Source organism: Coturnix japonica, chromosome 9, assembly GCF_001577835.2.
Source record: "Coturnix japonica isolate 7356 chromosome 9, Coturnix japonica 2.1, whole genome shotgun sequence".
Taxonomy (NCBI): domain Eukaryota; kingdom Metazoa; phylum Chordata; class Aves; order Galliformes; family Phasianidae; genus Coturnix; species Coturnix japonica.
Window position 1 is genome coordinate 3,664,771 of NC_029524.1, and position 14,347 is coordinate 3,679,117.

A 14,347-nucleotide genomic window follows, 5' to 3' on the forward strand; every position below is an offset into this window, starting at 1 on the left:
GGAGCTGTGCATGGAGCTGTGCATGGAGCTGTACACGGAGCTGTACATGGAGCTGTACATGGAGCTGTACACGGAGCTGTACATGGAGCTGTGCATGGAGCTGTGCATGGAGCTGTACATGGAGCTGTACACGGAGCTGTACACGGAGCTGTGTCACACCCTGTCCATGCCCCCTCCCCAGCACAGCTCCATGCCGTTCCCTCGGGCCCTGTCGCTGTCACACCGAGCTGAGCTCAGCGCTGCCCATCTGCTCCCTATGAGCTGCAGCTGCCACGAGGCCTCCGCTCAGCTCCTGTGCTCTGGGCCGACCCCCCCCCGGCCGCTCACAGCCCCGTCATCCCGTCCCGCAGCCCCCCGCGTTCCTACACCGCCCCGATCCCGACACCGCGGTGTCCGCTCTGAACCTCCCTCACACCGGACCGGTCTGTGCTCACTGCTCCGCCAAACGCGGCTCCCGAGGCCGCAGCTGGCAGATGTGACTCCCGCATATGACCAGGCCTTACAGCACCGGCCCTTCCTGCCGGTCCGTGTCCCCGTCCCGCTCACAGCCCCATGGGGCAGCGCCCCGCGTTCCGCCCCGCGGTCAGACCCGCTGTTCCCGCACCCACCTGCGTCCATGGCCGCGGCCCTGCCCGGGGCTGCCCCCGCCGCCGTCCCCGCCGACACATACGCCCCGTCACACCCCAACCCGCTGCGGCCTCCAGCCGCCCTCTCGCCCAATGGCATTGCGTCTCGCCGCTGGCCCGCGCGGCGATTGGCCGCGTCTTCTAGTTAGGCTGCGCCGCGCCGCGCGCTGGGGGCCGCCATGTTGCCGTACGGCACGGAGCGCGGCGAGGCGCCGTGTCGGCGGCGGGAAGGCGGGGCCGCGGGACAACGAGCGGCGGCGGCGTGCGAGAGGACGGCGGCACCGCCCATGGGAACCGCCCGCCGGGAGGGCGCCCCGAGGAGCCGCGGCGGCCGGGCGCGGCCATCGTGCCGTACGGAGCCCGCGGGGCCCCGCCCCTCCGCCCCCGGGAAGGCGGCTCCGCGTCGCCTCGCAGCAGCCGGTGTCGGCCCGGGCCGCTCGTCGGGAGGCGGCCGGACGGCGGCGAGGAAGAGGCAAGAGAGCGGGGCGGGGCGGGGAGCCGCCCTTCGGAGGCGGCCGCGCCGCGCGGCGGGCCCCTCGGCCAAAATGGCGGCGGCCACACGGCGGCCGCCATGACGGTCGACGGCGGCGCCGTACAGAAACCCCTTCCCCAGGGCGGAGGGGCGGCGGGGTGACCCGGCTCCGCCATCTTGCCGTACGGCTGGCGGGGGGTGGGGGGGGGGGGGGGGGGGGGGCTGGGGCGGGCCCGGCCGCGGCCGGAGATGGTGATCTGCTGCGCCGCCGCCAACTGCTCCAACCGGCAGGGCAAGGCGCTGCGCGGAGCCGTCTCCTTCCACAGGTGAGTGCGGCCCCGCAGGTGCCGGGCCGGGGGCTCGCGGCGCGGCCTCCCCTCAGCACCGCGGGCGGCTCGGGGCCCGGCTCGCACCGCTCACGCTTGTCTCCTCCGCCCGTAGGTTCCCTCTGAAGGACTCGAAGCGCCTGATCCAGTGGCTGAAGGCTGTGCAGAGGGACAACTGGACCCCCACCAAGTACTCGTTCCTCTGCAGCGAGCACTTCACCAAGGACAGCTTCTCGCGGCGGCTGGAGGACCAGCACCGGCTGCTGAAGCCCACCGCCGTACCGACCATCTTCCGGCTCAACGAGAAGAAGCGCGACAACCTGGATTATGTCAGGAGCAGAAGGAAAATAGCCAGCAGGGTCCCGCTGCGCGATGGGGAGGGCCCGAGGGAAGGAGGCTGTGAGGTAGCAGTGCAGAGGACCTCATCTCCTGAGCGGGACCTTATGGTGATGCAAGGGACGGACGAGATGGAGGAGGTGACTCTGCAAGCGGAGATCGGGTCGATGTCTGAGGAGGAAGAGCATCTCCACGGCCAGCTGGAAGGGCCCCGGAGAAGGACGTTAGGCGAAAGCTTGGTTGCAAAGCCCGCACCTCAGAAGAAGGCTGACAGATCTTCTGTGGAGGACTGTCCTAAAGGCGCCTGGACGGGGAGCTGGGTGGCCGACAGGAGCGGCATTTCGGTGGACGATTTCACGCCTCCCGCCTCTGGTGCTTGCAAGTTCATCGGCTCCCTTCACTCCTACAGCTTTTCCTCTAAGCATACCAGAGAGAGGCCGTCTTTCCCAAAAGAGCAGCTAGAAAGGAAAAGGCCAAAGAGAGATGTGGAACCAAGCTGCAGTAGCAATCTCATGGGACACGATAAGACTGTAGCTGAAGACTCCCCTACTTCCTCCCTCACCGCAACCCCTCAGAAACCTTCCCAGGGTTTATCAGCATCCCCAGCAGACCTGACCCCTCAGCCTGCCGCCGAGGCCGTGATGGGACGGAAGGGTGACACGGATGCCAACCCCATGTCGATCAACGAGGTGATCATGTCAGCCTCGGGAGCCTGCAAGCTCATCGACTCCCTCCACTCGTACTGTTTCTCCTCCAGGCAAAGCAAAAGCCAGGTGTGCTGCTTGCGTGAACAGGTAGAGAAGAAGAACGGGGAGTTGAAACTGTTGAGGCAGAGGATCAGCCGCTCAGACAGCCAAGTCAGGAAGCTGAAGGAGAAGCTGGATGAGCTGAAGAGGATCAGTATCCCTTACTTGAACAGCCTGCTGTCCCAGGACTGTGGTCAGTATTTCCACTGTCTTTGCATTCAGGCAGGATTCTCCATTTCTGAACAAAAAGAAGCTGTTTAAGTTAGGGATAATACAGATGGGGAGCGGGTTAAAGACAGGAGAAAGGTGAATCTTTGGAAGGAGAAGCAGTAGCTTGGAATGGGCCAAGAGATGCAGGTAGGAGACTTAGTTGGGTTTTCAGTCACCTGAGGTACTTCTCATACCCCCAAAGCTGGTTGTTTTCTTCCCATCAGCGCTGGTTGTTCATTCAAAGTTACTGCTGCGCTCTCTGAACTCTGCAGCCTCAAAGTTACAGATAATGCATGTTGTTTTGGTGCGGTTTTCTGAGGCAATGGGGCAAGAGGCATCTAAGATGTTGGTGTGGAAGTGAACTCCTTTGAGGGTGTGCTTTTTAAGTTGTTCTATGTGGGTTATTTTGGGTTGTTCATTTGTCGCGTTACAATGTATCTTCAGAGGGTGTCTGACGTTTTTCTATGTGCCAATGAGATGCTGTGGACAGCAGGTATCTGGGAAAGCTGTCCTGGTCTCTAATGGTACGGAAGTACTTCTGATGTTGGATTTCATGTGCTCCACTCAGCACCAGGGATGTATGAAGTCTCAGGCATCAAATACGGTGGTGTTGTCACCATCTTGAGGACGTTCTTTTTGACTGAAGTGCTGGGTTCAGTTTGCTCCTTTCCTTCTGCAGAAGTCAGGAAGCAGGTAATAAGAGTGTGAATAGAGAGGAATTAGTTCTCTAGCTGTTAAGGGTCAGTTTGAGATACCTGAAGACACATGGAAGTGCAGTGAGGGACACAGTAGCTTAAATAGGAGTTGGGTCAGGCCTTACCCCTTTCTACTGCAAGAAAAGTGATTTAATGTAAATCTTTTGCACAGTAACTCTACTTGCAAGGTATAACTCCAGAGAATAGCCATGAAGGATTTAATGGTATTTGATGTTTGAATGGCTGCAGAGAAAACGCAGAGTTACACTGTGAGAGATGTGTGGCTCAGGGTCTTACTGAAGGAGCAGCCACTGTTTGTTGGGTGTGTTGGAGATGCTCATCACAGTGGTTCTTCCCTCTGCATCCCTTGCGAGGTTTCTTCTCATCTTTAGAAGCTGCATGGTGTTAGGCTTGGTTAGAAACATGGCACCAGCATAGGGAGATGCGTTCTGCAGGCCCTTACAGCACAAAGTCAGGTAGTCAAAGTAGCCTCTGTAGTTCTGCCTTCTAGTCTATGTATTTATACAGTTTTGTTGTCAGGCTACGGAAAATAACTGGATATGGTTTCAGGATTCTGTGAGTATTGTTCATAAATATAGAGATATAAAGGTGTCTGGCCTTTATGAAACGACTGCAATGAGATGCTAATTGCAGAAGGAGCATCCTGAGCAATGTTTTCTCCTAGGGAGCAGTAGGATTTTGCCATCTCTCTCCTGGTAGATGTTTTGTGTAGAAGGTGAGACTTACATACTCAGTTTTTTAAGATGAAATGTCCATTTCTTAATGAATTGATCATCGTGTTATCTATCCTGCTGTCTCTCATCAACAACACTGGAGGCTGATATGGCCAATGGTTCCTTGTAGAACCATCCTGCTGGTGACTCTTCAGAGTGTTTGCTGGTGGCTGACAGGTTTTTGTTGTAGTTTGATCTTGGTGCTCTTCTGCTTTGCCTTGTTTTTCTTGTGCTCGTAGTCCTAGTTTATGGCAGTCCAAATACCTGATTAAGCGCAGCTGAGTGCTGCCGGGCAGAGTCCACTTTATGTGCAGACACTAAATTGTACTGTGATGCAACGGCTGCATTGAAGAGGGCTTTTTGATATTCATAAAAACAGAGGCAATGAGTATTAGCTTAATAATAATTATAGTCTTTATTAGTAGCTACATTTCAACTGACTTAAATCATAGGATGCGTCAGTGAGGTGCTGTTAACAGCCAGAGACCTGAGCCTGCATCTTTTTTACCCTGAAGGCTTAAGGATGGGGAGTGTAAAGAGCATATGCAATGGGGCTGACTCTGCAGGTTGCTGCTGCTTCCATCCCTACAGCCCTGCTGCTGCTGCCTGGTATCCAGCTGCTGGCCCAAGTCACCAGGCAGAGCTGTGCTCCGAGCACAAGTGATTATCATGGAATCTGGTTTGTGGATCCATTGAAGTTTTTAAGGCTTTCTGATGTTCCCCGAGACTCTCAGATGGCTTACAGCTTCAAGCTACGTGTGTATGAGGCCAGATGGCCACTCGTGGTGTGGAAAGCTGGAGAACAGGGCACCACATGCATGGTATGGCAGGGCAGCGTTACCCAAAGGCACCCACCTGTTGGGCAGCTCTTTGTGCTGATGGTTCTCCTGCTGCACAAGGAGACAGATGATGGCTGTGCACAGGCAGCACAACACCAGCTGGGAGAGCAGAGTTCTGCCAAGTGCTGCACACAGTCCCTGCCAGCCATGCAGCCTCCGTGTGGGTGAGTTTTCTCGCAGCATGCCCAAGCCATCATGGTACATGAGTGTGGAGTTCCCCAGCCTTTCATAGCAGGGGACCCACTGGCTGGTTCTGGGTAAAGCCCAGGGCTGTTTCCCGCACAGCTTCTCTAGCGATGCCTCCTGTACTAAACTCTGAATTTGCTTGCGTTTTTGATAGGAAAATGTTTTCTTCTGCTTCATGGGCCACCTCTGATGGCTGTGGACCAATGGCTGAGAAATACTTCAACAAAGGGTGGCTAGGCACAGTGCATCAGGCAGAGCAAGGTCAGGTGCTCCAAAGAACAAGAGGATGTGTCAAGAGAAATAGGGAGAGCCAGAGCAAGCAAAGAACTACACACATGGTGTCCTGGTAAGAACGTGGAGTGCAGGGTCAAGGAAGGCTGCTGTATGCAGTGCTCCTGTTAGGCACTCATGCCATCTACCCAGCTCTTCTCAGCTCTGCCAGCTGCATCCGTTCTTGGAACCAGGAAGGAGATATTGCTTTCACAAGATCATGTCTCCTTGACACTGTGGAGTTTGATCCCTTTTTGAAACTACATCTCCCAGCAGGCACCAGGGTAACCTTCTTTCCTCATGGTGAGGTCACTTCCTTTATAGCCATCTTATCAACCAAGTGCAAAACACGATCTGGTGAGCAAAGGTGATTAGAGAGCTAGACCAAGAGATAGGAAGATAACAGCCCGCCATGGCCAGCAATGAAGCAGATGCAGGTAGGATTCAATGTGATTCAAGTGTGTGTATTTAACAGAGAGGCAGAGCTTTGAAAACCCAGAGTTCTGAGCTGCTGTGGAGCCCGTTCCAAACTCCGTGTCTCCTTCCATGAAGGTCATATTAAAGGCAGGGAGTTTGCAAAAAGGGTGCATGTAGAAAACAATAAGAATTCTGCTAAAAACCTGCAGGAAATATTTTCTCCCAGTTTAGTTTTGTTTTTCAGTATGTGTGCAAAACTTCACAGCAGTGCAGTTGTTTCTGATACTTCCTCTGTGTGAATGAAGTGCAGTTGTGGAGCTTTGGGGATGTACTTAACCATTAAACATCTGATCTCATGCACAGCTGGAGTCCTGATGCTTCTATAGCATTTCCCACCAAGATGGCAGTGGGTTTTGTTCATTGCAGCAAAGCTAATTCCTCAGCATCACTAGGAAGAGATTTGGGCTGTGTGAGAATAAGAAAAATAAGACAGGTCTGGAATGGGAAGTGCTGGTTGCAACTTTTCTGCCTTGGTCGCCAGGAGAAATGGATGGGAATGGCCAGGACAGAAGGCTGGTCTATAAAGTGGTGGTTACACAAAGGGAGAGAGATAAAGTAAGCAAAGAGGGAGATAAGGAGCAAGAAATGTGTGCACATAGGTTAAGAGTAGGGCTGAATCTGTGGCAGAAGGCAACACCAGAGAGGCTGGGTGAGGCTTTCCAGCCAGCAGCTGACTGAGGTAGACGTTTCATTGTAGGAATTCTGTTTTCAGGACCAAGTTGATCAGGAGAGGGTCCTTTTGCAGTCCCAGTGGAGAGAAAGGAGCTTGGAAGGGGAATAAAAGACTTGTTGCTTTGCTGCTCTTTCTGTGTCCTTTTCCAGCGGAGTGATCTGTTTTCTGCTCTATTTTTTCATTAGCTGTACATCATGTGTGTGTTAAGCATTTGTTTCTGAAGTCAGTAGGCAATGACTCACACCAAAAAAAGCACAAATACAATAGCTTGTGACTAGGAAGCAAGGGAAATGCTAACTAAGGAAAAACTTGAAAGCAAGTAAGACACGTTGAGGTAAGCTTTCCTTGGGCTGTTTGGGTTTCTCATAATCATGTGTCATTAGAAAAAGTGTTTATGTGTTGTGCTGCAGGAGAAGTCTGGTGGTGGCTGCGGACACTGGGGTGTTTCACCATAGAGGTTAGAAGCAGGCAGTAACACATGGGGGCTTGGTTATGAAATTAATTACTAATAGAGGGCATAAGATGAGAGTTTGTGACTGTAATCACCAACCCCCCCAAGCAGAGATGGAGTACATCAGTACCAGGAGGGCTTTGCTCTTGCTGGGAGAGAGCATCAGCAAAGTGTAAGGGGTTCAATGCTGGGGAGGGACAGCGGGGGATAAAGCCTCCTTCTGTAATTAAACATGCAAAAAGCACAGAGAACGAGGCTGCTCTTAATTAGCAGCGTGTTGATGCTGCTGATTCAAATCCAGTGAGTGACTCAGCTGAAGGAAGGGCTGCAGGAGGCTGCTGGCTGCACACCCTGCACATTGAGGATAGGAGCTGCCACATGAGATTTTCTTTTCTTTTTCCTTAAGTTTCCTGCACCAACATGGTGACGTAGGGTAGCTGTGTCACTGGCAGCACACTGGCTGCTCACACTGCTGGTAAAACCATACAGAGCTTTGTGTCAGTGTAGCTTTGTGTGCCAGGGATCACAGTGACTGAAGCCCACGTAGCCATGGCCCAGGGCATTGCTCAGTCCGGTTATCTCATGGCAAGAGTCTGCATCGTCCCTTGCTGCAGAGTGTGGGCAGCAGGCTGACTTTGTTACCATGCAGAGAGGGATTTGACTTCAACATCCCTGCAAAGGGGGGAAGGATCCATGAGTTCAGAGGGATGGGGCAAGGACAGAAGCTGAGGCAGTGCTGTGTCCCTGAGGCCTGGGCACAGCAGTCAGAGGGGAAGTTCGGCCTGAGCAGCCTCCTGGAGAAATGATGTTTAGGTGATCACGTTGCTTGTAGGACTTTGTTTTTGTGATCTCAGCTTTTGGGCATGGTGACAGCCTTCACTTGGGTTCCACAGGGGAGCAGAGATCTTATGGATGTTGAAAACTGCTTCGTGAAAATGTATAACCTGATAGAGCAGAGTGCCTCTGCCTCTAGTATGAGTTCACTTTCTCTTGCTGCCTCCCTGCTATTGCTTTCCCCCCTTTTCAGCTCAGGCCCTGGCACAGGGGCTGCCAGAGATGATAAAAGGACCAAGTCCACCAGCCAGAGACCGATGCCAAGGGTAAGAAGCAGCAGTGTGCAGTGTCTTTTTATAACTGAGTTTTTGCTAAAGCTGTTTCTTCCATCTGTCACTTGGATGCTTCTCCTGAGCTGCTGCAAGGTAAGCAAGAGAAACTGAAGGGCCCTATTACCAAGCACTCTGGTGATGGGAGGTGTCCTGGTGCTCAGCTCTGCTGCCAGCTCCTGGCCCAGGAGAGGGCAGCAGCAGCCCAGCTGCGAGCTGCCAGCCTTCTCCAAGCTTCTCTTTCTACTGCCTGGGGTGTCTAGGCCTGCAGCAAGCTCAGAAGGAAAGTAATGTCTGCCTGCAGGTAACAAGTGGATGGCAAATGCTGGGTTGGACACAGCAGTGATGCTCTCTGTGCTCTCAAATGGCCTGCGCTGACCCTGAAAGGGGAAAGGGGTTGCAAAGGAACAGTTTAGGAGTGCACTTTCTTGCAGCAGTAATTTTGGCCTTTGGTGATCAGTAATCACTGCACTGCATGGGAAGATAATGTGCTGTCAGTTGGGCTGCTGATGGTACAGATAGAAGGGAAATGCCCTGAGGTGCTGTGGGACATTTGCAAGCTGCAGTGACCCCCTTGGTCAGCAGTGGTGCCTGCCCAGACCCCTGTGGTACTCTGCAGAGGGCTGCTCTGATGCTGTAGGTTTTTAACACTGTTTCATAGTGAGATGTCATGCTTTCCTGTGCTGGTTTCTTTTCAGAGAACTTCAGGCTTGGACTGAGCAAACAGCGTTATACTCACGGCATTGCCTTTCTGGGGCAACATTTCTCCTTTTAGAGCAGCCAGACAGGTAGCTTATTTCTGGATGATATCACTCGGTGTGGAAGCCTCAGCCTGCCAGTACCTGCCAGTCAGCACACGAGTGGGAGGAGGCCCCGCTCCAAGTGCTTCAGTCTTACTCATCTGCATCACATAATTAACCCAGATTTTTCAGTGGGCCCCCTCATCTCTATTTGTAGAGGTCTTTCCTGAGATCATGTGGGTGCCGGATCATTTTCCCTGCTTACATCTTAGGAACTATCTGTGTTGTCGTTAGCGTGACTTTCAAATGCCTGTCTCGTTTGCTCCCTTTTTTATTATCCCAGTTTACACCCTCTGACATTAAAAAAAACCAACACCCTGCTGCTTATCAAAGCTCTTCTAAAATGACTCATTAAAACAGGAGCCTCTCAAATTTGTGAAGCAGATTGTGGCTGCTTCTCAATAAATGCAAGGACCGGAGGGAGTAGATTTGTCTTCTGCTTTATGCTTTAGCTTGTGTGCTCCCTGGTCTTTTAGTTCTTTACACTTAGCTTTCATCCAGCACATGAACAGGGTGATTTCTGAGCTTTCCTTGCCTCCTTTTGCACAACTCATTAATCTCTTAAAAAGAAAACATGTAAACTTTGATCCTGAATATGCACAAAGCCTGATTTTCCTTTGTAGTGAGGACTCATTTCCCTGGTCTCCAAACCAAACAGGAGCAGTGCTGGCTCAGGGCTTGAGAAAAATCAGGGCAGAGCTCTGGAGATGTGTCACTGATATCAGTTATCATGCACCCTTCTTTATCCCAGGAATGCAGACTGCTCCGTCCCCGCCTGCAGCTGGGAGGGGGCTTTCCCTTCACTATAGGTAAGACCAAGGGCAGCCCTGAAAGCAGACCTGCTTGCCGTGACTGTGCTTTATGCCCTGTCTCCCTCTGCCCCATGGAGCTGGAGTAAAGTGTTCCTGATGCATCTCCAAGGTGTTTCATGTTCACCCTCTGCCCGAGCTGCAGAGCAGATCCACCAATCTTCCGTCTTCATTCTTCCCTCTTTCCACAGAGACCCCACAGCTGAACCCCGTGATGGAGCCCCTCTCCTGGATGCTGGGCACATGGCTCTCAGACCCACCAGGCGATGGCACCTTCCCCACCATGAAGCCATTCCAGTACCTGGAAGAAGTGCACATCTCTCACGTGGGGCAGCCTATGCTCAACTTCTCGTAAGTCTGGAGGTTTGGCTGCATTGGCAGCAACATTTGGATCACAGCAGGTGTGGCTGCAGGGAGATTTGTTCATATTTCTATTCCAGTTCCAAGTAAACAAGTCTTCATTTACCAAACGAGACGGTGTAATGACATGTGGCTGAGTGGCCTGATTTGTTTGTTTCCCTTTAAAACTGCTGATAAATGGGTGTGCTGTTGTGACGTGCCCAGAGCTGTGTGCTTGCAGCCTGTGAAGGTTCACCAGCCTAAAAGCACCGCAGGGCTTTTCAGAAGCGAGTTCACACCCCTGTTGTTGACATGTACCCATACAGGGTCACTGTGACAGTGGCACAGTGTGCAGTTCATGTGGCCTGCCAGTCCTAAGGGTTATGTGCACCCTGAACAGCTCCATCCTGAGCACGGACAGCACTGTTTTTTGCGCAGGTTCAGCACCTGCCTTTGAAAAGTCTGCTATCCTTCCACATAAATGTGGTGTGCTCCAAGTGCGTGTATTAGACTGGAGATGTGTTGTCCCTCTGGCCAGAGAAGACACTGTTCCTGTTGCCAGCAGTAGCTGTTTAATTAGAAATGAATCCTCCAGGTAATAGTGTTACCCTAGAACTGCTATCACTCTGCTTTTCAAGCTGCCACTAACGGATATGAATGAAGGAGCTGTGCTGTGGCTCCTGGGTTTGTCTGTTTAAAACTGGTCCTCAATATTCACCTTAAAAAACTGGAGGAAAACTGAATTAAAATGTTCAACAAGCTGGGTGCTGGGCAGGCAGCCTAACTGTATGGTGGCAAGTAATTGTTCAGGCAATGAAAGCAGCTTTCATTCAGTTCCTTCCCACTTGGAGTCTCAGCAATCCCAGCATGATGTACGGCTCCATAGGCTGCACTGGTTGTAGAGCACAGCTGGGCTGCCAGCACAGCCCTCAGCATGGAAGCAGCTTCCTGCAGCAGCTCTGAGCCTGACTGCCTCCTTCTCACAGGAGGGTGAGGAGATGGAAATGCAAAGACGAATGATGTGAAGAGAGAGAGATGAATCTAGAACATCTCAGCCACAATACACCAGTGGAGTAGCCCACTGCATTATGTGGCTATCAGTGAGTTTAAGCTGCTGTTTAATTCAGTCCCCCGTGTAGGTTCAGGAGTGCTAATGTAATTTATGATCATGTGTAATAATAGATAAATAACACCTGTGGTATTGATGACCAAGCATGCAGCTGTAAGGCATCCTGAAGAATAAATAGGCATCTGAGCTGATTTATTTTGCTTCTCTTTTTGAGGTGGGGAAGAAATAAGTGTGCAGTGTTACTGCCTGCAGCAAGTCATGTACAGGGAAGAGAAAGACTGCCGGATTTAAAAGCTTAATAAAGGTGATATTGCAAGGCTAGATGTTGATTAGAGAGAAGGAAGGTTTGGGGATAGATTACAGCTTCAGCATCAGCGCTGTGTCTTACTGCAGCTCAAGGGAGTTTCTGAGCTAGTTCTTATAGAAAGTCTGAAGCCTGAACTTAAATAAAAGCTTCCACTTCTTCGGTACCTAGCTGTGTGTGTGAAGGGGCTGTCCTCTTACACACACATTTTCCTACCATGAAGCATGCTCAGTCTCTTACTCCACAAATAACACTGCAGGCAGGCTTGTGTGGTTAAATGCAATGTGGTTTCCTCTGAGATGAAACCAGACCAAAGAGTGTATTTTCAGTGCAGCAGTACAGCAGCTTTGGTATTGTGATCTCCCCTCAGATTCAATGCCTTCCATCCGGACACCAGGAAACCAATGCACCGAGAATGTGGATTCATCCGCCTCAAACCTGACACTAATAAGGTGGCCTTCATCAGCGCCCAGAACACAGGTACTGCCTCTCAGGGGAGGAGAGGAGGTGCTTGTCCTGCTGTGCCTTTCATTGCTCTTCCTCTTTAGCAGTTTCTTTTCATTTATTTTCACTGTGGGCTCAGCATCTCCATCCTGCTATTAATGAGCACCACATTGCTGGGACTGACTTAGCCCAGCCAGCGAGGCTTTGTGGCTGTCTCAGTCAGGAAGGGGCCACGAATCCAAACATCACACATGCAGAAGATGAGGGGTAACCATTCCTAAAATGGTCTGCTGATATTTGCAGACATAGATTTTGAAAACAAAGGAACCCTTTGATTCATGCCAGGAGCTGCAGTCTCAGCCTTAATGATGGCCTGTTATAAGGAGCCAGTGGCATTCTTGTTGCCTTTGTGGCATCCAGGTCTTTTTGTGCAGAGAGAAGGAGAAAATGTGTACAGATAAGTTGCATCATTCTCAGCCTTCCCATGAGCTCCTGAACTAGGAGAATCTCCTACTGTTTGGAAGTAGTGCCTCATTGTGCACTCACAGGGACCGAATGAGAGACAGAACCACATCTACACTGTTGTAAGTGAAGAAATTTCAACCCCAGCTGATGCTTAAATTTGGGTCTAAGACCACAGAGCAGGTGCTGAGTGGAAAATTGCCAGTTGCAATGTGATACTGATCCCACACTGTGAGAGTAAGTCTGCCTAGGGCTTCCAAGTAGCATTATGTTTCTGAGGTTGCATGGATTTGCAGTTGTTGATATGTGCCAGGTCAAGGCAAAACGTTCTTCGTCTCTATAGCCTAATAACTGTGACATTTTGTTAATTAACCTTTGTTGCCTGGTATTTATGACTATGCTTTCCCATTAGGTCTTGTGGAGGTGGAGGAAGGGGAGGTGAATGGTCAAGAGCTGTCTATAGCTTCTCACTCCATAGCCAGGATCTCCTTTGCCAAGAAGCCCCATGTAGAGCAGGTGAGTTCACACTGGGTCAGCAATTCAAACCTTAATGTTAGCCCGGGGGGTGTCTGTTTGAGAGGACAGGTTGATGAGCACGCTTTAATTACAGATCACCCTCAGGTTCTCTTGGAAATATTGCACAGCATCTTCGCTTATCTTCTCTTGGAGTTTTCAAAAGCCATTTCATAGATCAGAAGATGAAAAGGGATTACAGAGATAAGAGCTGCCATGCTGAGTCAGAGCAGCCAGCCACAACCCTGCCTCCAGCTGTGGCAGCAGCAGGTTCTTATGGAAGAAAATAGGAAAGTCTTGTAACTTGCAGGCTCTGCACTGAGCCTGCAGAGAAGGGCTTCTCTTTACAGAGGCAGATGCAGATCAGCCCAGTCTGCAGGTACAGACCCCTGCCACACTGCCCTGCCTGATCATGCGTCCTTTCCCAAGGCTGCCTTCCACAGCTGTAGGACACAGAGCACCCTGTGTCCCTTCTGACAGTCATCATGGATTTCCTCCTTTGCTGTTTGGTTTTCAGTCATGAGATCAGAACAATTTGCATATGCACCATTTGCTACTGATAAAGGGGTCACACCAGGCTGTTCAGCAACCTTTAATTTGTCTGTTCCTGAGATTTACATACAATGGCCCCACTTTTCTCCCATGGACACCTAAGTGCAGTCTTACAATATGCACTAAAGCCAGAGCTGAACACAGCCTGAGCAGTTGGGAAGATGCTCATACCAGGGTCCAAACTTGTGCTTGCACAGCTCCTCCGCTTCATAGCTCCACAGTGTAACCACAGATTGGTTGTGGGGAGGTTTAGTGCAGCACAAGGTGGAGGAATGGGGAAGGCGTTGCTGGTTGTTGGCTGTGTGTATGAGGGGGTGGCTGTAGTGGTGCCAGGCAGTGTAACAGACCTGCTGCTCTGTTGTCCCACAAGACACCTTGTCAAGAGCGGCCATCGCTCAAGCGGGAAACTTTTAGTGGAGAATGCAGTTTGCTTGATTTATGATATATATATTTTTATGCCCTTCTCAGATTACCAGAAAATTCCGTCTCAATTCGGATGGGAAGCTAGAACAAACAGTCTCCATGGCGACCACTACGCAGCCCATGACACAGCACCTCCACATCACCTACAAGAAGGTGACACCCTGATGCCAGGAGAGCTGGGCAATGTGCCCCAGGAGCAGCAGTGGCTTGGAGATGTGGGGTGCTGCAGACTGGAGCCGGGTACCTGCGCTCAGCCCCGGCCGTGTGGAGCTGCCCATGTTGGTGAGAATGTTAGCGGATGTTCCTGTAATGGTATATATAAAAAAATAATAATAATAATAAAAGCTTTTATTTTTATGGCTGTGTCTTTGGGTGTGATTGCTGGGTGGTCTTTGAGGCCTTCTGCTCTGCACACGGGGCCTTTTGGATGCTTAGAATCATGGAATCGTTAAGGTTGGAAAAGTTTGGGGTTTGTTTGTGTGTTTCAG

At 51.3% G+C, this 14,347-nt stretch overlaps 2 protein-coding genes across 2 annotated transcripts in view; one reads left to right on the plus strand and one right to left on the minus strand.

Moving 5' to 3' along the window:
* The window catches only part of ATG4B (autophagy related 4B cysteine peptidase), a 15,048-nt gene extending 14,307 nt beyond the window's left edge, over positions 1–741 (minus strand). The window contains exon 1 of the mRNA XM_015871181.2: positions 609–741. Coding sequence (XP_015726667.1) covers positions 609–726 — 118 coding nt within the window. The 5' untranslated portion in view covers positions 727–741. The remainder of the gene's footprint in view (positions 1–608) is intronic.
* A 49-nt stretch (positions 742–790) lies between these two features.
* On the plus strand, positions 791–14,216 carry THAP4 (THAP domain containing 4). Its single transcript, XM_015871180.2, is given in 8 exon segments — positions 791–819; positions 821–897; positions 900–1,098; positions 1,540–2,699; positions 9,945–10,104; positions 11,836–11,945; positions 12,784–12,887; positions 13,905–14,216. Coding segments are annotated over 8 exon segments (1,944 nt in total). The 5' UTR covers positions 791–805; the 3' UTR covers positions 14,025–14,216.
* Positions 14,217–14,347: the final 131 nt, after the last annotated feature.